This window comes from Melopsittacus undulatus, chromosome Z (genome assembly GCF_012275295.1).
Source record: "Melopsittacus undulatus isolate bMelUnd1 chromosome Z, bMelUnd1.mat.Z, whole genome shotgun sequence".
Classification (NCBI taxonomy): Eukaryota; Metazoa; Chordata; class Aves; order Psittaciformes; family Psittaculidae; genus Melopsittacus; species Melopsittacus undulatus.
The window spans coordinates 13,990,839-14,015,055 of record NC_047557.1 but is presented as its reverse complement, the minus strand read 5'-3'; the positions used below and the strand labels follow the sequence as shown (position 1 = coordinate 14,015,055).

Below are 24,217 nucleotides of genomic sequence, written 5' to 3'. Positions count from 1 at the left end.
CTCCAGCTGCTGTGGTGCCACAGGGTGTCACAGAGGTTTGCTCTGAAGGTAGTGGTCTTCTGCATTGAAGTCATAATTTGAACCACAGTGATGGGTTCACTTCCACAGGAGAGGAGGCAACTTTTTTTGATTTGTCAAGTCAAAATAAACTTCTGAACACATTTGGTACAGCTCAGCAAAAACAAAAAGTGTCCACAACATTTCAGTTTAAAAGCACTTCTTAGACAAGAACTAGATCCTAATGTACAAGCCCCTTTGAGAATTGAATTCCCTCCCATACCAACCCCATCTGGGCAGCTGCAGTTTGATTCAGGGCTGAGCTTTGCTTGCCTGAGATGCATTAATGTCTGAATGCTATTTATTCCCAGGTATCTGAACATGGCTTTACACTTTAACGTCACAACTGTATTGAATTATAACTACCCATTTCACTTTGGAGTTTAATGTGTTTTCTGCTAAAATAATTTGCTTGGAAAACTGAGTTGCTGACATAATCTGAGCCATTGGAAATGCTGTTGTTTATTTCATTGTTAAGGTTGAAGGTGAGGTTAAGGCAATTTTACCAGAAACTCAACTTTAGGCCATGTGTGCCTCTGTAAAAATAATGAACAGTTTCCCAGAAGGTTTTTCCATATGTGTTCTCAACAGATTGGAATCTTTCAAGGTAAAAGGATAAAAACTTTGGAAAACTAAATGTAAGCATGCAAAAGAAACTTATCAGGAATTGAGAAATATATTCACTTTGCACAGGAACATAGATTCATTCTAAAACTTCAGATTTGCCTTTGGTCAGATAACCATAAAGACAAAAACAGATGTATTTTTAAACTTGAGGTCAGCATTAGTAGATCAGTGCCAAATGTCAGGCTAAGTCCTGATACACATGACCTTACACAATATCTGCTGTAACACTTTCAATGGGGTACAGGTGTTGAAATAAGGATTTGTGGTGCCTGCTGAGAGTAGTTCTTTGAAGCAGAGATGGATTTCCATGATAGGAACGTGGACTTTGTTTAATTTGAAGACAAGCTGTGAAGTCACAGGGTTAAAGCCTTTAAAAGCTAATTTGTATACTCTGAATGTTTATGCTGTCTTTTGGGTTTTTTTTTTCAGGAAAAAAGACATTTATATTTATGGGTCTGCAAAAGACTGCTGATGGAGAAATTTTTCTTTCAGCTTTTGTTCATGGATAATATTGCAGTCGTTAGGAATAATCAGACTGACATACTTGTACTTATGTAGTATCACCTGATACATCTTTTCACATATTCTTGACAGTGAGGGAAAAAACTTTTTTCAATAAAACGTGGGAAATGCTAGACCTGAAACAAAACTGATGAAACACTTAACAGATATAGCATTTTATTATAAGGTGTTTTCTTACAAGCTTTTTCCTTCATAATTCTCCCTACAGCGCCAAAACGTGCACCAAATTTTACTGTAGAAGAAACTTCTTCAGATTCTATATTGGTAAAATGGGAAGACATTCCTATTGAAGATTGTCAGGGATTTTTAGAGGGATATCGGCTTTCCTTTGCAAAAGGTGAAAAAGATGCTTTAAAGCCTAGGCTTTTGGAATCAGGTAAATGAAACCTATAGCTCATAACTTCCTTGCTCAAGTTGGGTTGTTCTGGGGTTTTTTTCTAACTCTTCTTTATTCTTAAATAATTTAATTTTACTTCAAAAAAAAAAGCTTTATTCATAATTCAGTTACATTACTCACTGGCATTACTGGCCCCTGATTTGTGACAAAGGCATTTGAAATAATCAGCTCCTTGTGTAGTAGGCATATTTGTTTTTTAATGTAAGGCAAAAGTTGGAGAAAGTCCTGGCTAACTGAGGCCATAAAGCTGTGCAGTGACTAAGTGGCAGTATGACACACTGCCCTGTGTACAGATACCGATGAGACATGGGGGAGGTTACATAGCTATATTTAATTTGGTATATTCTTCCAGTACCCATCTTGTAAGGAAATCTCTATACAGAGCTGAAGCTTGACTCACATTAATATAAGAGGACATCAGGAGTGTAAGAAACTGAAGCCAGCCTGCAGCAACAGCACACTCCTGTGCCGTTTGGTGCTGCATAAGCAAGCAGCATTGCTAGGATTATTTATTTCAGTGTCCCTCTACACAGACTGTTCTTCTGGTTTCATATGCTGACTTTAAGAAAGTCATGCTAAAGCTGAGGCTGTCTTTGTGAATCCTTTCTTACAAAGTTATGTGTTTCATACTGCTTCCAAACAGGAAATCCAGAACTTAAAGTTAAGAATATCACTGACCTGACAAAAAAGTCCTTGAAAATACTTGATCTCCAAGGCAAAACAAGTTACCAACTGGACCTACAAGCCTACACTGCTGGTGGATTGAGCCCTCCAAATAGCCTCTATGTCGTGACAAAGGAGGACTGTAAGTTGAATATCCTTGTTCATTAATAGGCTTCTGCACAGGGGCTGTAAAATGTATGCAAAGATCAACTTATTTTGTTGGGTTTTGTTTTTTCCTGCTCTGTTTAAGAAGTTTGGGCCTACCTTCTAGTTTTTAATTTATTTAGTTGGTTATTTTTAAATACAAAAATTTAAATTTTTAAATACATTAGGGTTCTCAAGCAGCTAGTTGTTTTTGTCAGGTTTCCCATCAGGAATATCTGCTAATACATGGTGGGAAGAAAGACATAGTGGAAATATTTACCATGTTCAGAATTATTAACAGATGCCTCTCTGGTTTGAAATCAGTTTTATCCATCCCTTGACAGAAACAAATCCAGAAGGACAGTTAGAAAAAGAGAGATTGACTGGGGAATAAGAAAAGAAAGAAAAAAATAAAGAAGAACAAGAACATATTTTATATGAAAGACAATGCTGGGGTGCAACTAAAATACATGAAAAATCAAACTCGAGGCACTTAACATCCATGGAGGAAGGCAGTGGGAATGTATCAAAGCTAAACCCTGGGGAATAGAAGCAATGTAAACCACATAAAAGCCAGTGCAGTTTGTACAATGAGTCGTTGGCCTGTAGGAGCCATTACCAGAGATTTGGCCAGCTCAAGTAACATGAAAGTGCAATTCCAGTGCTTAATGAGCAGAATTACAGTGGCAGTCCATCTTGCATTTTACATGAAGCTTTTCACAATTAAGCAATCAGAGAGAAGTATCTGCTGATTCCTGTAGTTATTACTGAATCAGCTCTTACTATGGATGGACTTTTACCCTTCCCACGAAGGGGATGTGTATGGTGTAGGTCACTGCAGACCACTGTTAGATGAGTTTAGTGGAGCTGTCTCTAATCTGTGGAATTGTTAGAGAAGGCATAAAAATTGCTGGTAACTTTGGATATATATTTACTGTGTTTTCTTTTTTTGTCCCCCAGCTGTAGGATTAATCATTGCGATTCTCATCCCAGTGGCAGTGGTTGTGCTTCTTGGAGTGGTGGCCAGCATCTTCTGCTACCAAAAGAGGGAATGGTAATTGCCTGCATTTGATCTGATCTTTTCCTGGATGTGTTTGCTTCAGTGCTAGGGTTTTCCGTTATTTTAATTAGTTTTTGTTATCTCCATGTACCTAAAGATGTCAGTGTGCTTTGTTCAAAGGTGTTTGGCAAAAACAAATTGTAGAAGGTGGGGGAGAAATAGAATTGAAGAGAGGTCAGAGTGAGGAATGTAAAAAGGTTTTGCAGGAACCTGTCTCCCAGTGAACACTGCTTAGAAATAGCTCCCAAATGGAAATACGCTGGCGACATACTATAATTTGTGAGTCATCCACAAACACTCAGGTAGACATCCCATCTCCAATTTTTGTAAACGTGGCATATCAAGTTTCCAGTTTAAAAAAAAAAAAAATTATGCTGTTTTTTTCCATTATATACTCAGTGAAAGTACAGCACAGTAAAACTTTGTGCCAGATGTCTTCAGTATTCTGAATTAAAGGGCAATGTCCTGATTCCTTTTGTGTATTTACAATTAGATTCTGCATTTGCTAACTTTTAAAAGTTTGTTCTTTCCTCTTTAAAGGATTAAAGAAACATTTTATCCAGAGATCCCAAATCCTGAGAACAGTAAGGCACTGCAGTTTCAGAAGAACACCTGTGAGGTAACCCTAATTTTAAAACTAGTATTTTAAACTTCCATCAGGTATTGCAAATAAAGAATTCTTTTGCAAACTTTGAGTCTTTTGCTCCAGTTCTAGAAAAAACTCTGTAGTGTGGGGGAGAAGAACAAGTTACTGACTAACTTTTGTCAGGTGCTGTGTAGTGCTTTCTTTGTTGTTAATGTAGTTACTTGCAGCATTTGGATTAGGAAAGGACTCTGGATTTCTCTCCTCCAGCACTAATGAGAAGTGTCAGTACACAATACCAATGTGGGACTAACGTACCCATCTTTGTCATAGTGTTAAAAGAAGTAGAATGTGTGGAGAATTGTACATGCAGTATCCCTAGCCTCGTGGTAGACACCGTACCTGGAATGGGGCATCACATTTAAACAACATTCTGGAATGGGTTATACAAAACCCACTTGCAAGATTTGGAGAAAGAGTTCCCAAACACTTACTGAAAGGCCTGGAGTCTTTTTAAGGTGGCTAAAATACTTATAATGGTAGCAAGAATGTGTGATGAGACAGAAAATGAAAACTAAATAAATAAAAATAATTTATTTATTGATTGATTGCTTGATTGATTAATTGATTGATTGTACTAATGGCAGTGCAAGCCACAAGCCAACATACTGGTTTGATTTGGGCAAGTTGTTGCTTTCAGGCTTTCCAGGTCTTTTGACTTAGTCTCTATGCCTTCTCCTTTTTCTTGCTTCAGGGGAATAAGACACTTAAAACATTGGAAATGAACCCATGCACCCCCAATAGTGTTGAAGTGGTGGAAACACAGTCTGCAGCTCCCAAGATTGAAGACACAGAGATGATGTCCCCAGCAGCAGACACTGTTGTCCCTGAAGATGGCTCTGACTCAGAAACAGAGAACCACGTGGTTGTGTCCTATTGCCCACCAATCATTGAAGAGGAAATCTCAAATCCTCCTATGGATGAACCTGTGGGGTCATCTCAGGTGGTTTACATTGACATTCAGTCAATGTATCAGCCTCAAATTAAACCAGAAGAGGACCCAGAAATAAACTTAGTGACTACAGCAGGCTATAAGCCACAAATGCAGCTGCCTATCAGTGCTCTGAAAATAGAGAGTCGCCCAGCTGCAGAGGAAGAATTGGATAAAACTGCAGGTTACAGACCTCAAGCAAACACAAATGCCTGGAACATGGACACTCCAGACTCTCCTGGATCAGTTGAAAGCAACAACGAAAATGCATCTTTTGGGAGCCCGTGCTCCATCAATTCCCGTCAGTTTCTGCTTCCCCCAAAAGATGATGAAGACTCTCCCAAACCTAGTAACACAGGGTGGTCCTTTACACACTTTTTTCAGAACAAACCAAATGATTAACAGTGAGACCTCGTTGCACCTGCCTTCTAAATAAGCTCTTATTCCTGTTGTTGTGAAGATAGGAAGAAGAAAAGTGCAAAAGTCATGAACTATTCTTGGAGACAGTCAGCAGAGGTTCTAGTGAGCTGAATGTTACCACGTTAAAGTTAGTGAAAGTGTTAATGTTCCATTTTCATAGAGGCCAAGAGGCCGAAGTTATAGCAATTTAGTTATTACTCTAGTAAAATATATTGGATATAAGAGGTATTGAGTTTAGAGCTCCTCATAATTGTAGTCAAAGAACTCTGCCTACCTTCACACAGCGCTCCAAGATTAACATGGTCTCGTGCAACTTAAAACTTGGAAAGATTGCTTTGCTTTGTTGTAGTTGTTCTAAACTGTGCATAATCAAATGATGCAGCCCAAACAGGTTTCCTTACTGAAGGCTTCATTTATCACAAACCTCAGCCTAACACATGGAAACAATGTGGTTGGAAACTTGAAATCTTTTACCTAGTTATAAACTAAGAACAAAAGAGAGTGCTATGTTTTTTTTATTCTCCCATATGGAAGGGTATTGTCACTGTTTAACACTTCTGAAGCAATGGTCATTCAAATCTGTTGCTTTTTAACTAGACACTAATTTCTGTACCTACTGTACAATGTTTATTCAATGTTTGACTCAGGGGTACAAACTTGGGGAAAAAAGTGTAACACTGTTTTAAACCTCAACAAGAACTGCATAGTTTAATTTTTTTTCTTTTTTTAACATAGAATGCTCTATATTTTTTCTGTCTTTTGGTTAAGGAGTTAATCTTTCCTAATGTATTGCACTAATGCATTTTGTATTTCGTAGCTTCAGCTCCAGATCTGCTTCAGAGTGGTACAGTACTCTATTTGCCCCTAATGTTTTGCAGTCTTTGCACCGTACAGTACATGTAAGTCATGGGGAAATCTCTGCTAGCATTAACTGTCCAAGCAGTTTGGCACACAGAATTAGAGGTAGTAGTACTGACTTCCTGAGAACAAGTTGTTCTTTGAATGGTCTTCATTGTATTAGTTTTGTCACCTGCTGCCTGGCTGCTCTCCCTTCTCTACAAATCCCACCCGGGAATATGAGGTGCGATTTCTCTAGTGGCCAAACCCAAGGAGGTTTTAGTGCCACTAATTCTACCTCTCCTTTATGAGACATGAGATGCAAAGAACACTTTAATTAAACACATTTCTTTGTTTAAAGAGGTGTTCAGAACAATCACCTTTGAAAATGCTTGTTTTCACATTTGCATCTTTAGGCAGCTGTAATCATAACATTTCACTGTGTAAACTGCAGACTGTGGCACACAAGATTCTCTTACAGGAAAGTGCTTTCTAATTTACTGTCCCTTACTGTAAAACACAGCAGTGAGAGGTCAGATGTTAAAGAGCTTGATCAAAAAGGGGTCTCCATAAAGACCTAACCAAATGTTCTTTTTTTTTTTTTTTAGATGTCAGTTCTCTCTTTTGTGTTGATTGAATAAATAAGATAGGGTAGTAGTTTTCTAAACAAGATCCCAAAACAGATAAGGAGACTTAGCTGGCTAAGCTACTAGTTGTGAGGGTGTGGAACAGACCAGGAGGATAGCTAGCTTGGTGGACATTTGCTTTTCAAACCATGTGATCTGGAGAGTAAAGCCAAGCATTAGGTTAAAGCTAATCACAGCAATGGATGGTACAGTTTCAGATGTTGATATGTCTGCCTTCTCCATACAGTGACAATACAGGGGGATTCCAAAACTGACAAAAAGGCAAAACACTATATAGCATCCAAGTTAAGTAACAACTGCCTGAGTGAACTGTGAAGACAGTAAAAAATAGATCTTTTCTGCACACCTGACAGAGTGTGGTGTGTGTCTGAAAGAACTCAAAGTGCAAGTAGATTCTGCTGTTGGGGTTAGATCTTCACATTAGCAGGGCTGCAAGTGAAAAGGCAGGGTGGCATTGCAAATAGCTGGTGTTCAACTATCACTAGACATCACCACAAGAGAAAGTTTCATGCCTAGTGTATTACTGCCTATTACTCAGAATACTAAATTAACTAAGAAAGCAGATCTGCCCTTTGTGCTTGATAGCTGAGAGGTAGCTAAATCCTAATAGTAACAATACTTTCTCATCTCTTTAGATGCAGATTTCTTTTTGCTAGTGCAGATTTATCTTAATGTGTTGATCTTCTAAGATGAATTTTAGGCTTTGTTGCTATATGTTTTTAATTGAAAGCAGGACTTGTCACGGACAGTGTGTCAGGGTAGTGGTTTGGGTTTGTTATGGAGCAGTTTCTCAATGCTCTGCTGTTTCCTTTGAGTGCTATCCTATTAAGTGCTTCCAGTGAGGACTCCTTTCAAACGCCTATCTTAAATCTTCAGCAGTGAATCCAAATATCACATGGATAGTGAGAGAGTATGTACTAATCTTGTGGAGACAACCCTAGGTACATGGAACAGTCAGAATGAGTGACAAGGGCTGTCAGGGAATGGACTTGCTTTCCAAGACCAAGTTCTGTGCTAAACCAATGAAGTGTCTTTAGGAATGTCTTCATATCACATTCATTTCCAAAGCACAGTGCTGTTTAGCCTCTACATGCATTGTTAACAATCGTAAGTCTAAAACTCTGGGCTTCAGAGGGGATCAGACTCCTTGTGCTAGTGCCTTTGGGCTTCCTGGTGAGCTTCTTCAGTCAAATTGGTTTTGAAAAATATCTTAGGAAAGTTAAAGTACTGCATTTTCTGAAAATTCTTATTCTCTTATCGAAGATCAATTTTAAGTTCTTTTGCCTTTTTGCCTTTTTTTTTTGTAGAAGGATAGAAAGTTCATCTTTTTTTTTAAAAAAAAGAAACAAAACAACAAAAAAACTTCTTCCAGAAGGGATACAACCAGAAGGGATTTTGTCCAAAACACTATTACTCCTGATTCACTGCTTCAGTCCTCTGTGTTCAGAGATGTAACGTGTTAATGCCAAGCAGTTTTTTTCTGAAGCAGATCGTCAGTGCTGCTGCTTTTTATTTTTGAGCCATGCCTGTCATATGTGACAATTTGGGGTTTGTAATGGGGTTTTTTATTTTTCACTGTATGCATGGAACATCAGTCACATTTGATGTAACATTGTGCACTCTCCTATTTGACACATTTGTTGTTTTTGGTGTTCTGATATTCAAGGGGATCTTGGTTTTGTAAATTACATTTTGGGATGGTAGATCTGCATGTGATATACCTCACAGAACTGCTAGTGAATATATCAACAAAATAGTAAGCTAGTATTACAGGCAGGCAGTGAATTACCTCCCTTGCTATGCAGTGGCTGCATGGGCAGGCTTAGGACCCAAGACTGATAATTTGCTGTGGTAAGCTGTCTTTAATATCTGTAGTTGAGCTTTCATGGGTAAATCATTTCAAAAGGGAAACAGCAGCCGTTCTGCCCATCATGGCACAATTGGCAAATGGACCCATTTTGCTTATCTTTGGTTTATATCGGGGACCAGAGCTTTCCTTTGCTGGGAACATGCTCCTGCTGACGTCACATTCTGGGGCTGCTCTGAAGAGGCATGTTCAAGCCACCTTTATTGTTTATTTGTTTGTTTTGATACATTCAGCTGGGTAAAGCTTAGAGCTGCAGTGTTTCCTGTGATCTTGTCCTCCAGGACATTCAGTTGAGCATACATAGTAGCAAAAGTGAAGGCAATTGGATGCATTGGAGTGGGAAGGTGTTTAGACATAACCCTGAAAAGGCAAAAAGAAAGTGTATGCTCTATCTTTAGACAAGTATTGCTTTGTAAATACAATATTTGTATGCCTACAAGTAGAAATATAGTAAAGAATTCGAAGTACATAGGGAAATGTAACTATTTAAAGAATCAGATTGCTAACAAGGGTCCATGCACCATAAATCTGTCAAGAGCTTCCTATGTAAATAGCATCTTCTTTGATGAAGACTTAAGTGCAAATGGCATTAATGTTTTTAACACTAAGAAAAGTACTAAACACTTATGCACATATGTACTTACCTCATTAGGTACCTAGGTGCATACTGCAGAAGAAATTGGCTTGTAGTTCCCAAAAGTTTTTTTTTTGGAACATATTACTTTATTATGTGAGTTCTGAGATGCAGTTTTGTCTAAAGGAAATAGCTGCTGTCTGCCTTCTTCCCAACACACTACACAGTTTGTGCTGATGTGCATTAAGCAGTGCTCTGTGTAGCTGATTTTCAGAGATGCTGTTGGCAGTTTGCAAGTTTTGTTGTTGGCTTTTTCTTTCCATTTTCCTTAGGAAGCCTTGAAACACAGCTGCAGATCCCAAGTGACATGGATTCAGAATGTTTAGTTTTACTTCGAAAATAGTTTAAAAACAAATTTCCTCGTGCTTCTTGAGTTTCTAAATATCTCCTCACAATCTAGAAAACAGTTTCTTCCATAACGATTTTCTTCCTCCCTTCCCCCATTTATGTAACTCTGGATTTCCCCCAGTGTTTCTAAGATTGCCAGTGTTTGTTTGCTTTTTGCGTAGTATGCAAACAAACCTCGGATGATATTGGCAGGGGTTTCTGTAACTTTACCAGTTGTCCCAGGGTGCACGACAATACTTCTTCCCCACAAAAAAAAAAAGTCTATTGATGCTTTCTGCTTTTGCAACAAAAAAAATGTCTCCAGAGAACTTTTGATTTCGGAGGGCAGTGGCTCAGCATCTCCATGCAGGTGAGCTGGTCTAATGGCAGGGTGTTACATGAGAGGATTGGTTTAATCCCTCTGCAGTCTCACTGTCTTCTTGTGACAACACTGCCCAGGTGACTTTTTGGTGCAGCAGAGCAGATTACATACTTATTTTTTTAATGTGATACCCAACAAAATCTTTAGGTAGGTTTTTTGGATGGCCCCAAACCTGCACTTTGACTGTTGCTACATGAAAACCAGCTCCAGGGGAAGCGTATGCACAACTTCCATGAGAATGTTCAATATCTTTCCAACTCATTTGGTCTCATGTTGGGCAAAATGTAGTAAGTAAAACTTAACCAGGAACAAAGCAAAAAATGAGATGTTTTAACTTTCATTATTTGAGCTGAGAAAAATTAAAAAACGAATTGATCAAGCAGAGCAAAGTAAAATAGAAACTGGCAAGGTCTCACATGTTTAGTAGTAATACAATAAGAATCCTTGAACATCACTTTGTCAATGTTTCCTTAAATGTGATTCCAGAATGGCTTGGGATGGACAACATTTTATGCTTCATAACGTGTCAGAAAAGTTTCTAACACAGGGGATAGCAAAAAAAGAAGGTAACTGAATCGACTCTGAAATCCTATTCGAAGGTAACAGCAGTTTTAACTTTGACCCAGTTGTGGCACACAAAAAAGGGGAGCTGATGGAGTCATACAGGTCACCTGAAAAACAAAACGACGTTGTACTATAATGCTGTAACTTTCACAATATATACTGTGAACAGGTTCAATGTTTTTTTTAGATCTTTTTATACCATATTTTTTACAGCGTAAATAATTTGTTTAGAGATGTTTTTATGTTTTGTTTTTACAAAGATTTTAATGGACTTTTGTTTAATACTAGTGAAAATATTGTTTGCCAATTTGAAATAGTCATCTATAGAAAATAATTCTGAGAATAAATCAATAAATCAAACTGACAAAATAGTCTTCCTAACACACTAAATCTAATCAGTCATTTAACATAATTCTGTTGCTGAATGATACTGAAGTTTTCCAGCTTCCAATTCCAGTATTGCATAAATGCTTCACAATTTAAGCAAAATCATCACAAGGCACTTTAGTGAAGTTGTAGCATACCAAGTAAAATACTGATTCAGCAGTGTATCAACGAGAAAATTTATTAGCTAAGCAGTTAAACAAATGCATGCTTGAAAAAGGAAGTGTGGGATCATGGTGGGGAAATAATATTCCAGTGTGGCAGATGACATTTAAGACTAACCTAACCTAAGATACCAACTTTGCATACATTTTAAACCTAGTTTGCTTGGCTGTTGTAACTCCTGTTGTATTGCTTGGGTGTCTAAAAATACGCATGTATTTAACAATTTTACCATAGTATTGCCATGGAATTTAATAAATATATTTTCTTACACTCGTATATGTTTTCATATTCCTTGCTTGCATGTTTATTTTTAAGTAAGAGTTAAATTCTGCTCATGCTCCAGTACAAACAGAGGTATTTTAATTTTGTGCCAGAGTAAATAACCACAGGATCTGGCAAGCATAGCCTTGGCTTCTTGATCGACAGAGCGGGTAGTAATGCAGATACTCTCTGAGCAGCTTCTCAAAGCACAGCATGCTGTAGTGCGTACATACGTGGTTCACTGAAGCCCTCTTGTTCCTGCCATGCTATGTGATGATAGGAAGAAAGCCAGTTGACTTACCCATGTCCTCCTTGGCTTATGGCTCTAACACAGCTGGGGTTTTGAGATATTATGTTCTGACAGGCTTGGGCTGAGGGGTTGCAGAGGTGAGCCAGAGGGTCTCTACTGAGGACAGGTCTGTGTGGTGGATGTTGCTATTCAAGGATGTAGTGGCAGGAAGGAGGGACCCAGGCTTCACTGTGTTTTAGTGGAATGGCAATGATCAGTTCCTATGGACTGTAACATGGGCTTTATGTTTGAGGACACTTATGTCACAGCGCTTACTGGTCCTAGAAACAGTCATGGAATTTTGTGGCTCATCGATGACCTGGGGGGTGACATGCAGTCTCTGTGTACACACAGACAGGTGCCACATCACAGCATGTCACATGAGCCATCATTGCACAGTGGCATGCTGCTCTCTCCAGCTCTTCAGAAGCAGTCTCAAAAGTCAGAGTCATTAGTGCAGCTTACTGGTGTGACAGTAACTAGGCATGATGTGTTAGCTCCACTGAGCACTGGGCAGGTGTGGGGTCAAGGGTACTAAGTCGTTTAAGCAGGATTGAAGAACACTGCTGTGAAAAGTTTGAAATGCGTAGAGCTGTAGGAATGAGGAAAAGCTTTGATTGTTCCAAAGGTGAAGCCACGCAGCTGAGCTTGCAAACCCTGCAACTGCTTTGGCCAGTGCAGAACACAAGGGACAAGTTCAAGACAGGTACTTGGGAACTACAAATACAAGTACTTCTGCAAAGTAATTAAAATCACAGAACATGAGTTTCATGTAGTGTTGTGGCTGCTGAAAGAAAATAAGTCATGCTATAAAATCACAGCAGCTGAATTCAAAGGCTGGGTAATGACAGAGGGCATAGACAGCCCCAGTTTTCTCCATCGTGAGGAGGTTGGGGAAAGAGATGCAAACCATCCGTGTTTCCTGGCCCCATTCCAGCATGCATCCTTATTTTATGCTTGTCTCTCCTTGTTCTGCAAGTGCTGGCTGCTCCTAAGGTGGCATCAGCTGTCGAATTAGCATACAGCATTTCTCCAGATTTGCAACTGGAAAAGGTTAATCTCAACACGTAAGTAAAGGTTGCAGAGACCCCATATATGCGCATTTGTTAGTTCTAAAAAAAAGCAGTCTGTGTTTTGGTAACAAAGATCAGTTTGAATGAAAACTGCCTAAACATGCTAAACTGATAGTTTCATTTTTTAATTCTGCTTTGTTGATAGCTGTAGCAAAAAGAAAAAAAAAAAAGAAAAAAAAAGAAAGAGGAACTGTAAATAAAATACTGAATATTGCCTGTCTGGTGTCTTCAAAGGACAGGAAAATTGAGGAAAATTCCACCATGTCCACAAAAAGTGACCACAAATGCTGCATCTATTGCCACTACCGATTATTTAAGGGTCTGCAAAATAAAAAAGGAAGGCTGGAAAGCTGCTGGTTTGTGAGCCTGAACATGGGGTATTGGTGTTCAGCAGCCCCATTTCTTCCATGCTATTCTCATATGTAACAGCAAAGTACGGAACTGGAAAACATGACATGTGGGGATGGGTGTTGAGAGAACTGGTGCTGTTGTTTTCCTAGAAAGGAAGACAGAGGGAAGCTTAAAAAGAAATAGCAGGGGGAAAGGAACAATGTCATCTTTGTTTATCATGCACAATAAACAAACTAAAATGCTCTGACAGTGAACGGATATTTGAGAGAAATAAGGACAGTTGGTCACAGCGCTGCCAGGCCGTCTCCATTGCAGGGGGTGGGAAGAGGGCACTCATGGACCATTCAGGTCCTGTCCTTGGAGGGCAGAGAGCCAGGAGCTTGCAGAGCTTCCTGCATGGGCTGTTACTCATCTGTGAGACACCCAAACACTGGATTGGGGACAACTCATTGTCTGACAAGGGGAATAGGGGTGCCCCTGCTGACTGAAACCAACAGGAAAATGGAGCAGTACAGAGAGATGCGCTCACTGGTGCAGGTGATGCCTTGACTAAGGCATCACAGTAAGTTACTGCTTTGGAGAAGGAAAATCTCCACTGTGTGCGCATACACACCAAGAAATAGAATGCTGATAAAAAGACACATCTCTGGCTGATGGGATGTGGCAGCTGCCCTCCATGAGTAAACCACAGTTGCAGTTTATCTAGTCTTCTAAAGTGAGATTTGCCCCTTGAGGGATGATGCTGCCACGGATGGAGCTGTACATACAGAGCTTAAATGATTTCCCACCTGATTTATTTTGCTTTATGAACAGAATGAAAAAGTTCAAAATCAAAGCCTGGCTGACAAAATAGTAACTTTTAATAGGCACCTGTGGCAGGCTAATGCACCAGTGGGGAATAGTCAGCTTCACAACCCTGGGTTTGGGGTGGGTTTTTCATTCCTTATTTTGCTTCAGGATGACCTGAGTAAACCCAGCCGCTGACTCCCAAGTGGCTGGTCCCCAGGGTGATGGAGGAGTGGTGGAGAGCAGCAAGATGCACTGTGCCCTGGGCAAGGTGAGGATCAAGAATGGAGTAGCTCTGCCCAACAGCCAGTGCCCAGCACTAAGCCTAACTCAGGCCATCCAAAGCTCGCAACAGGGTGGGCATTTAGACTTAGAAAGTGGAGGGGGTTGTCTTTTGGGATTCATGTGGAAAATCAGGAAGCAAGGTAAAAGCTGCTATTTTGGGAAGGGGATTAAATTGCAAAGAAAGGCACAGGCACCTGGGACTGCTGGTTTCATTGCTGGTTTGCACAGGTACCTGTGACAAAAAGGGCATGGCTTTGTCAGTGGGCAAGAGCTGCTACTGTAGCAGCAGCAGGGTCATGCTGAGCATCTGATATGGCTTGAAAGGTAAGTAACATGCTTGATAAAAAAGCCTAATAAACAAGCTTAATAAAAGCTTATTAACAAGCTTAATAACAAGCTTAATAAAAAGGAGGCACTGAGAAGCACACCCAGGCCAGTGCCTGGGAAAACGACTAAGCACTCTGCCACGTGCTATCCACCTTTGCCCAATGCTTCCCTGGCCCAGTGTTAGGGAAATAGGGGTGGTCAAGCCTCCACATCTGGTCAGATGTTTCTGAGTTTCCATCACCTATTTTCTGCTTAGCCCCTGGAGAATAAATCCCTGCCTCTCACCCAGCCCCAAGCTTCACCAGGGAGACAGGAGATGTGGATGTGGGATGCTTCCCTCTTCAGAAGTTTCTCAGACTGTGACAGGATGTAGAAAGGACTTTGTCTTTAAAAGATTCAAACCCCACAGCATCTTTGATATTCCCCCGCCTGGCTGGCACCATACAGCTCTGCTGCTTGTGCTCTGTCTGTGCTGCAGCGGGGTGATGCCGCCAGCTCCAAATTCCCATGTGGTGATACACATAGTTGGAAACAGGCATTTGGGGAGCTGCAGTTTGTCGCTCTTCTTTTTCCACAACAACAACAGAGGTATTTCCTACCCACTCCTCCCCTACCCTGCATTTCAAAGAGCGGCTTTTGTTCTGGAGAAGTATGGCCTTGAACTAAAATGCCTGTTATTCTGCAGTAAATTATCTTAAAATAGAGACCTCTCCCACCAGATGTTTATCTTGGAAACAGTCTCCAAACCCTGTGACAGAAATGAAAGGGTGGGAAAGGCGAGACACATGTGACAGAGTGGAGGCTCATTCTGTTTCTGGACCAGTGTTTTCCCCTGTCACCAGCAGCACGTCAAATCCCAAGGACTAGGGGTACACTTGGCTGATCTCCCTTCCCTGCCCAGGTCAGGACAGTTCACTACCATCTGGGAAACTCTTTTGAGTTGATAGAATGTGAGTCCTCCCTCTCCAGCAGCTGAGCACAGGCTGTGTCTGGACACCACTGCAGGGCTCATGCAGTAGATAGCCAGCAAGACTTTCAGCCTCTGGAGGTTTCAGTTTTCACCCCTTATCAAACCCTGCACATTTCCCCTGTATATCCTATGGTATCAGAGGAGAGCCATGAGTGCCTCCAACTCCTTTGCAAGATGCCCATGTCTGCCATGGACAGTTTTTTTGAAGTGTGATTTGAACAGTGGGCAGCACATGGGTGCACTTTACATGCTGGCACTACCATGCATTTTTCTGCTCCTTTCTAGTTCTAACAAGTGCCTGCATTTGTTTTATGCCTCTTGACCATGGCTGCCATATCTACAAGGAGAACCAGAACATTCACCTAAGTGATCAGGGCATCCCTTCTAGTGTGCAGGGGAGGACTTGGGGTCTCCTTGGTAGTTATTTGCATGTGCCGTTATCTAGTATGAGCTGTTATTTTTCCCACTCAAGCCTGCAGCTGCTCACAGTCACATGAAGATAGGACATGTTTTAGCTTCCACAAAGCCAGGAGCACCCTGGACAAGGTAAAATGGATGAGAAACCTCCCACTCAGAATCTCCTCCTCAGAAGGTTGCTTTTAACTCATCAGCATTCAGATGAACCTGCACCATAAAGGAGGTTTGTGCTCCTCATGCTTCTGGTGTGTGATGAGTCATGGTACACTCCACCACACAGCAGATCTCTCTTCTCCCCCTAGCCCCCAGAGTTAAGGAAGAAAAATCTCCAAACTATGAAATTCTGGACCATTTCCTTAGTGTCTCGACAGCACTCTGTTTGCCTGCTTAAATTACAGCTTGGCAATCAAGGTTGCATAAGTGTTGGTCCAGTGCCTAGAAAACATTATTTTAAGAGGACTATGACCCACCAAGGTCTCTCGCACATCCCTTTTCCCATTTTCAGAAAAAAAAAGTGATTTATAGTACACAGTAGCAAGCATTTGCTCATTTTTTTTTCTTTTTCTAATCTTTTAATCTGTTTAAGCCAGGAAAGCTTCATAATGTACAATCTTAAACTGTCAAAATTTACAAAACAAAATGAGTGAGATTTAAAACTGGTCATAACGCACAAATATCCCCATCAGAACTGTATAATACAGACACTAAGCGTCCTGTATAGCAAATTTAAACCACAGGTGACCTTGCTATTTTTAGGAAAGTGTGCAAAGAGCTAATAGTACACCTAAGTGTTAAAAGTTACACCATGTAGGCAGGTCTGCTGCTGCTGCTATAAAAAATATACAAGTATAAAATTACTTCTACAAAATCGGTTCATTGATTTTGTTGCCTGTAATACAAAATTAGACTTTCAGAGCTTTCCTCGTGAACAAACAACAATGTTCTGAAACCAGTCACTGTAGCTGTTATTTACACAGGACGAAACATAATTTAGCTAAATCAGAGAGTGGTCAGAAGGACTGCTGTTCCACAACATATATCTGAATGCACAGATACACTGCCTGATGGTGTATTTGTTGAACAGCAGTCACTGTAGCATTGCAGGGTGGGAAGAATGCAGGTGTTTCAAGACTGCCTACTCAGGTATTACAAAAGATAACCTAAGGACAACAACAGTCATTGAGTTACTTGTAACATCACACATTTCTTTTTGCTGTTTGCACTAACTCACTACCTAAACACTTACTGGGAAGAGGGGACGGTTCATACACAAAATACCCGATTTGGTTTGGTCAGGAAAGAAGAGGGAAAAATGTTCATTTTTTTGAGGGGTTAGGGGAAGTTCCCTTTGGCTTTGTCACCTTCCCAGATGGTGAACATGGGTTGGCTGCAGAGGGCTGAGGCAGCCAGCTCATGCTCAGCCACACACACAAGAACACGACAGGTCCTCAGCACCGGGATTCCTCTCTTGTCACTTGGTCCCACACGTGTTGATGTTCTTCCCATTGGCAGCATCCTCCACCAGTGAGATGTGATAGTCAGTTGAAAGAGTGAGGTGGGAAATGCAGCCTACCAGGCCCCGCATGTACTGTCTGTTCGTGTGCAGGGCTATTTCCTTCATGCCACCTGGGGAAAAGGCAGTGACGAGAAATTCTTCATCAGAAAGGGTGTCTGTTCCTGCTTAGCAGCCTGCACACCTAGCAACACCATTAGCCTTCCTAAAGCATCTCAGAGGTGAATCTTAACTTACAGGTTTCTTCATGGTTTTTTAAATACAGCTTTTAAGCATTTGAAAGTACAGAGGAGATAAGCAGGAGATAATAAATTTTAAGACTTTAAATAAGAGCTGCATAAGCTTGTGCTCAAGTTCCCACTGAGGTGTAGGGTTTGCACCTGCCACTTGCTGTTTGTCAATGTAGTTGCTGGGCGTACCACAGCACTCCATGATGATGGTCCTTTCTCGTACCAGTCCCCCTCATCCCACCCAGGCTGTGGAGGACCAAAGGCTGCCACGTGAAGCCTTCACCCTGAGATGAACGGAGCTGGAGTGCCCTGCCTTGCAGCTGAGTCCTGAATGTGAAGGGTGAGCACTTACCTACATAGAGATCTCCATTGATGTTTAACTGCCTCATTTTTCCAGGGGATTTACCAGTCCTGGCACCATAATCATCCACAGTTACTTTGCCAGATTGTCCGTCCCTGAAACAAAAAAACAAACCACTCTTACATATCCAACCTATAACCAGGCAGGAGGAGCAGCAGCATCTCCTCCTTGCCAGGAGACCAGGCTGACTCAGTGCTTGGCAGGGCTCATGGTAAAGGCTTGGGACTGGTGTTGGGGAGACCCACAGACAGCAGTGTTCCAAAGCAACCCAGACCCTTCAGAGTGCTTTATTTCTTTCCAGGGACTGAGATGTCAGACATCTGCAGTGTGTGGGACACATCTGAGGAGGAGGAAAAGACTGGGAAAGAAGTACATTACATTTGTAGGCAAAAGAGGAGGATGGACAGGTTCTGACATGTTAAAAATCGGATTAAATATTAAAAGTAATCAGCAGAAACTTCAATGGAAGGGAAGAAATAGACAAGCTAAGACAAAACACAGTTATAAGCAGTTTTGTTTCTTAGTAAAGCTTTTAGGCCACTTCTATTTTTTATATGGTCAATAACCACATTGAAAGAAAAACCACTTGATGAGTTACTATTCTAACTGAATTTGGTAACAAGCTGTGCTAATGTCAGCCTGTGATTTCCAGGGACACAACATCTCATAAAGAGAGGGATGTATACTTTCCCTGCTGGGCATACTTGCCTCCTATGAGGTAATGAGCTATAAATATGAGTTATATATGCACTGCAAGATGTCTGCACCTCCTCCAAATAGAAAAAGTAGGCATACACTGTCCATGCTCCATTGTTTATGCCAGCCCGCAGAATACTCACTGGGGAATTTCAAAACGCAGACATTAAAGAAAAATAGTCTTAACCCAAATGGCATGGGTTTAATAGCATGTCTGTCACAGCCTCAGAGTAGCCCTGTGTGACTTTGGCAGCCTGCCTTGAGTTGTGCCAAGTTGGCGCTGTCACCTTTAATACAATAATCTTTGTGTGCATCGTGCTGCAACAGCCAAGTTGCTAACAGTTCAACTCCTAAGAGATGTGAGAGTGTGGAGCTGCAGTGATTCACACCCAACCAGCATCCAAACACTCCAGCCAGCACCTTTAATGGCAGGGCTGCTCCAAAACACCTCCCATGAAGCATGGCCACTTACCGAACAGCCTTGACTCTGTGCCACCGGCCATCGCTGAAAGAGCCATTCACCATGATGGAAGCAATGCCGCTGCCCAAATTGTAGCTACAATTAAAGAGAAAATGTAAATTTTACTGCCTCCCATGTGAGCAGCTGCTGCTGCCAGGTTGCTTGGATGTCCTTACTCTGTGCCCCACTTGCTCAGCCCCCCAAGCTCCCCTCATGGCTCAGATCCTGGGGGAAACAGTAGAGTCCTTTGGAAGCCCAGCAGCAATACACTTATTTTGCAGAGCCAGTCAAGTAGCAACAGGCAAAACTCACTCCTGTCCAAGTTCAGAGAGAGTACTACCATTCCAAGGGAGCAAGAAGGGTGCCTCTGAGTGGCAGCTCCTCCCCAAACCAGGAGGTTATGAAAGTCAGTGACATACAAACCTTTGGCCTAATGTGAGAAAGTAGTGGGAGGTTGCAAACATAGTTAATTAATAAGCTATTACAAGAGCAAATGAGTGGACAACGTATAATGGAACTACAGATCATGTGTATTATAAGCAGGGTTGAGACTTGTGATGTTAGAAAAGACTAAGTCTAATAAGCAAACTCAGAGATAATCATGAAGTTGCAGCTCAGATTATTTCTTTGGGTTTGCTGGTACTAAAATTACTCAGCAGAGGTAATGTCCCCATCATGTTTACTCTTAGGCATCTTAATTTCTGGGTCCCAGAAATTTGGGTCAGACTTCATGAAGGGGAAGTAGATGCTACAGCACAGTGAGCTGTTGGGTGCTCAACTGCCTAAATAAGCAGGGTCAATTAGCCTGAGCCAGCCACTGCTGGCCTTCAGCCAGTACCAAACTAGAGACATTAAAACAAACATCATCGTCTCTTCAAACAAGGCTGAGCCTGGAATTAAGTTCCTGGCAAGGGTTAGGTACTTGAGAACAGCATGTTAGATCATGAACAAAATGGTCCTAAACTTGACTCCTCTCCAGTCACATGAGTCTCAAGCATCTGCTTTTACCCAGGATGCAGATACCAGTCTAGATCGAGAGCTACAGAATGTTTGGGTGTTCAGGATTGTATCTAAATGTTAGACCTTTGGTAACAAAAATGAGATTAATATCCCTAACGGAAAGGGATCCACTACAATAGCGATATAACCTTATACAGACGCAGGGAACCACAGAAAGGATTTACAGCAGCAGTTACAGTGTACAGAGAACCTAATCTGCTAGGCCATAGAAAAAGGGAAAGGTATGTTTTGGATTTCAAACTGTACCAGAACACAGATATATGATTTTGGCTTGCAGGAAAATACTTCTGACCAATTCAAAGCACTGATATTCTCCTCACCTCACCTCTCAAAAGGTGGAAAGGTAGCATGAAGATCACTCTTTCTGAAATAAGATGATACTTTTTTTCCACATTTATCCTTTCAGCATCTTCTTTGGTGCTTCCTTTCGGTATGCAGTGATAGTTTATGGGAGTTTTAATTTGGGATCTTAATTTTTCACCTGCCTAAATGTGCATGGAAGGTAACAGATATTTCAATAAAATTCAGCTGTTTCAGTCTAAAACTTTTGTGTATCTTCATCTCTGGGGAATGGCAATAGCCCTAATACAAATGCACTGTGCCTAGAAAAAAAGACACAATGGAATGGCCACTTACATATGTTGAATGTGTTCTCAAAGACATTTAAAAAAATGCACCATTTCTGCAAAATCAATTCCTTGTTTATAAAACAATGAGGAAACATAGAGTTTTTGCAAAGTTAACCACAGAAAATCTTTAAAAAATTAATTTAAACAGAAATAAGTGACGTGTCTGGATGGTCCATGGTACCAAAAAACATCCAGGTAAGTCATGTAAAAGACAGCTTCAAATTAGCTTGAATGATTAACAAAATCTTTGTCATACAATCAAGAATGTCTCACAACAATCCATAATAATGATGGCATTTTTAGTTTGTTATCTGGATATTTGTCTTACACAACCTAAAAGGGGGTCATGAGGAAAGACAGGGCTTTCAAAAGGCAGGAGTCCCAAAAAAGCACCATGCAAAAAGTTACAGTCTGCCTAAGTTTCTGCAAGGGAGAAAGTGATTCTGGACAGAGAACACAAATTTGGCCCAACATTTCTCTACACTTTCCAGTTTCATCTTTTGGATAGTAGTATTATTTGTTCCTTGTTTAAGGAACAAATAATATAGAGGTTCTGTAGATGGTGACAGTAACAAAGCATGGTGATAGCTGGGTTTGTGTCACGGCTTTGGATATCTGGGGGTTTGAGAAGGTGGGAGCCCTGCTCCCATGTGCATTCTCTGGTGCAGGATGAGCCCTCAGTGATCATGGATGTCAGCATGGTTTTTCATTGACCCCTGCTCTCTCTGTGTAAACTGTATACCTGATCTGCTTAACTGAAATGGCAAGAGCTTCAAGAAGCCTGGAGGGGGTTACTGGCAGTACTCATATACTCATAAGGTGACTTCTAGAAAATCACTTTAAGAAATGGATGTTTTAAAAACTGGGAGGGAGAAGGGGATGAATGGAGAAAGAATGATGCAAAGCTTGCAGCACATTACCTCTTCAACTCACCTCCTTCCCCAGATAATAATGAGACCCATCACTGAACAGAACCTTGAGGATATAATTGTCTCACACTGTACCAGAAGATAAGTAGATATGTTGTGGCAATTCTTTTGAGCTCTTAGTGTATTGTGTGCAGTGCAAATAAGGAGAAAAAGTTTACCTAAATATTAATGCTCCATCTTGAAGACCTAGGGAAATGAAATCACTGTTAGGTCGCATGGGACTGTCTCCCCTCCACATCAAAAGACCATCCTTCATTGTGGTTTTAAACCTCATGAACACATTCGTTCTTGATCCTGATACCCTGTTTAATGTAGAAGGAAGAAATAATAGTAAAATATTGAAATAGGATTGTCTTCTTTCAAAAAAAAACATAAAAGATTTATTTCTTCTCCAGTGGTCTCGAGGATTACTGTCTTGCAACTTGCCTACATGCTGATGCGTGACAGATGCTGGTTCACACCCCCATTTCCAACATTTTAAAGTGAGGGAGTTGAACTTGTCCCTCTAAAAGCCCAAACACAATAGGTACTTTGTTAATCCACACAAATAAGACACAAATAAGAGAAAATCCTTTTTCTCCCAAGCCTAGTGAGAAATTCAATCCAACAAGCAAATTCTGAGAACATTCAGTAGGTTGGTGCCGTCAAAAGCCAGTTGAAGAAGCTTAAGGAGGGAAAATCAGAAAGTCCTGGTAGGTGAGATGTATCAAGCTACAGGTGATGACATCATGAAGCCTTCTCCAGCCAATGGAGAAGATGGAGGCATGGAGGAATCATGGAGGCAGATGGAGGAATTTCTTGAAACAATCCCAAATTTGGTGGAAATCAGGCACCTTCTAGGGTACAGAGCAGCCAAAATGCGATTTAGGTACCTAAATTTTAGTCTACAGCAGGAGTTAAAATCCTTAACCTCTTTACAGATACAGGCTCCGGATGTCTGCTCTTTGCTCTCAGAAAGATCATACCAGTCCTTCTCCATGACAGACATACACTGTGCATGCCATGTCTTTACAGGTTGCAACATATACTCAGATATGATACCAGAGCCATAAATGTATGCATGAAAAATGTGTATTTTTCCTGAAATTTAAAAATATGGCAATTACAGCTTAAACTACAAATTACACAGCACCCTCCCACATGAGGCTCCTAGGATTATAATGGTTAACAAACAGAATATTTATGTTAACAGTATATACATTACCTTTTCAGGATATCTGGATTATCGTATGTGAGGTAACTGCGACCAATAAATTGTGGGATTTCAATTGCTTCTGTAATAGCTGAAAAGTAAACAAAAAGCCAGAGATGAGTATCAGATAGCTGACATGGAAATGGAAGTCAAAAAACAGAGACAAGATTTTTTTATTATATATTCCCATACTGGTAGGTACCTGCCGGTGACACAAAACTGAGCTGAACTTCCACTGGTTTGCAAAAAGGCACACCAGTTCCTAAATGCTGGGGCAGTAGTTGAGGTTGCTGAAGCTGCTGGCAGCTACTTGGAGCCTTCAAATCATGGGCCTAATGTATTGCTCCACCAGAACTGTTAGCACAGAAAAATAAGAAATATTCGGGAAACTGAGCATTTTATTTTATCCCTGTTTCTACATTCCTTGATTCAACGTGTTGCACAAGCACCCTCCTGCCAAAGCTTATGCATGAACTACCCTTTGTTCTTAGTCTATGAACCCCCCCCCGATTATATGGAGCACCGTATCTAGGAGGCAGCACAGGCAATCTGTGAGCTACCCATTTTCTCCTTTTGTGCATGTGACTTTGCACATCATGCCTGCTGGACACACTCTGGAGCCTAGACTGGGAGGAGACTGTCTCTTAAGAAGATGTAGAAGGTGCCCCTAATCACTTTCATAGATCCATAGAATAGTTAGGATTGGAAAGGACCTTAAGATCATCTAGTTTCAACCCCCCTGACATGGGCAGGGATGCCTCACTGTAAACCATGTCACACAAGGCTCTGTCCAGCCTGGCCTTGAACAACACCAGGGATGGAGCATTCACAGCTTCCTTGGGCAAACCATTCCAGCACCTCACCACCCTCACAGTAAAGAACTTCCTCCTTATATCTAACCTGAACCTCCCTTGTTTAAATTTTAACCTGTTGCCCCTTCTCCTGTCACTACAGTCCCTAGCAAAGAGGCCCAGTTCAGCTTCCCTATAGCCCCCCTTCAGATACTGGAAGACTGCTATGAGGTCTCCACACAGCCTTCTCTTCTCCAGGCTGAGCAGCCCCAACTTTCTCAACCTGTCTTCATACAGCAGGTGCTCCAGTCCCTGATCATCCTTGTGGCCCTCCTCTGGACTTGTTCCAGCAGTTCCATGTCCCTT

The 24,217-nt window shown here is 41.1% G+C and overlaps 2 protein-coding genes across 2 annotated transcripts in view; one reads left to right on the top strand and one right to left on the bottom strand.

The window, feature by feature from the left end:
* The window catches only part of LOC101870057 (LIF receptor subunit alpha), a 49,421-nt gene extending 43,366 nt beyond the window's left edge, over nt 1-6,055 (top strand). Inside the window, exons 17-21 of the mRNA XM_034072777.1 lie at nt 1,415-1,582; nt 2,247-2,408; nt 3,371-3,464; nt 4,011-4,089; nt 4,808-6,055. Of these exons, the coding sequence (XP_033928668.1) occupies nt 1,415-1,582; nt 2,247-2,408; nt 3,371-3,464; nt 4,011-4,089; nt 4,808-5,446 (1,142 nt within the window). The 3' untranslated portion in view covers nt 5,447-6,055. The remainder of the gene's footprint in view (nt 1-1,414; nt 1,583-2,246; nt 2,409-3,370; nt 3,465-4,010; nt 4,090-4,807) is intronic.
* Nucleotides 6,056-16,594: 10,539 nt separating this feature from the next.
* Nucleotides 16,595-24,217, bottom strand: part of EGFLAM (EGF like, fibronectin type III and laminin G domains) — a 79,953-nt gene continuing 72,330 nt past the window's right edge. The window contains exons 19-23 of the mRNA XM_034073060.1: nt 23,073-23,151; nt 22,027-22,170; nt 19,303-19,386; nt 18,126-18,229; nt 16,595-17,656 (exon numbers count right to left, since the gene is read on the bottom strand). Of these exons, the coding sequence (XP_033928951.1) occupies nt 17,502-17,656; nt 18,126-18,229; nt 19,303-19,386; nt 22,027-22,170; nt 23,073-23,151 (566 nt within the window). The 3' untranslated portion in view covers nt 16,595-17,501. The remainder of the gene's footprint in view (nt 17,657-18,125; nt 18,230-19,302; nt 19,387-22,026; nt 22,171-23,072; nt 23,152-24,217) is intronic.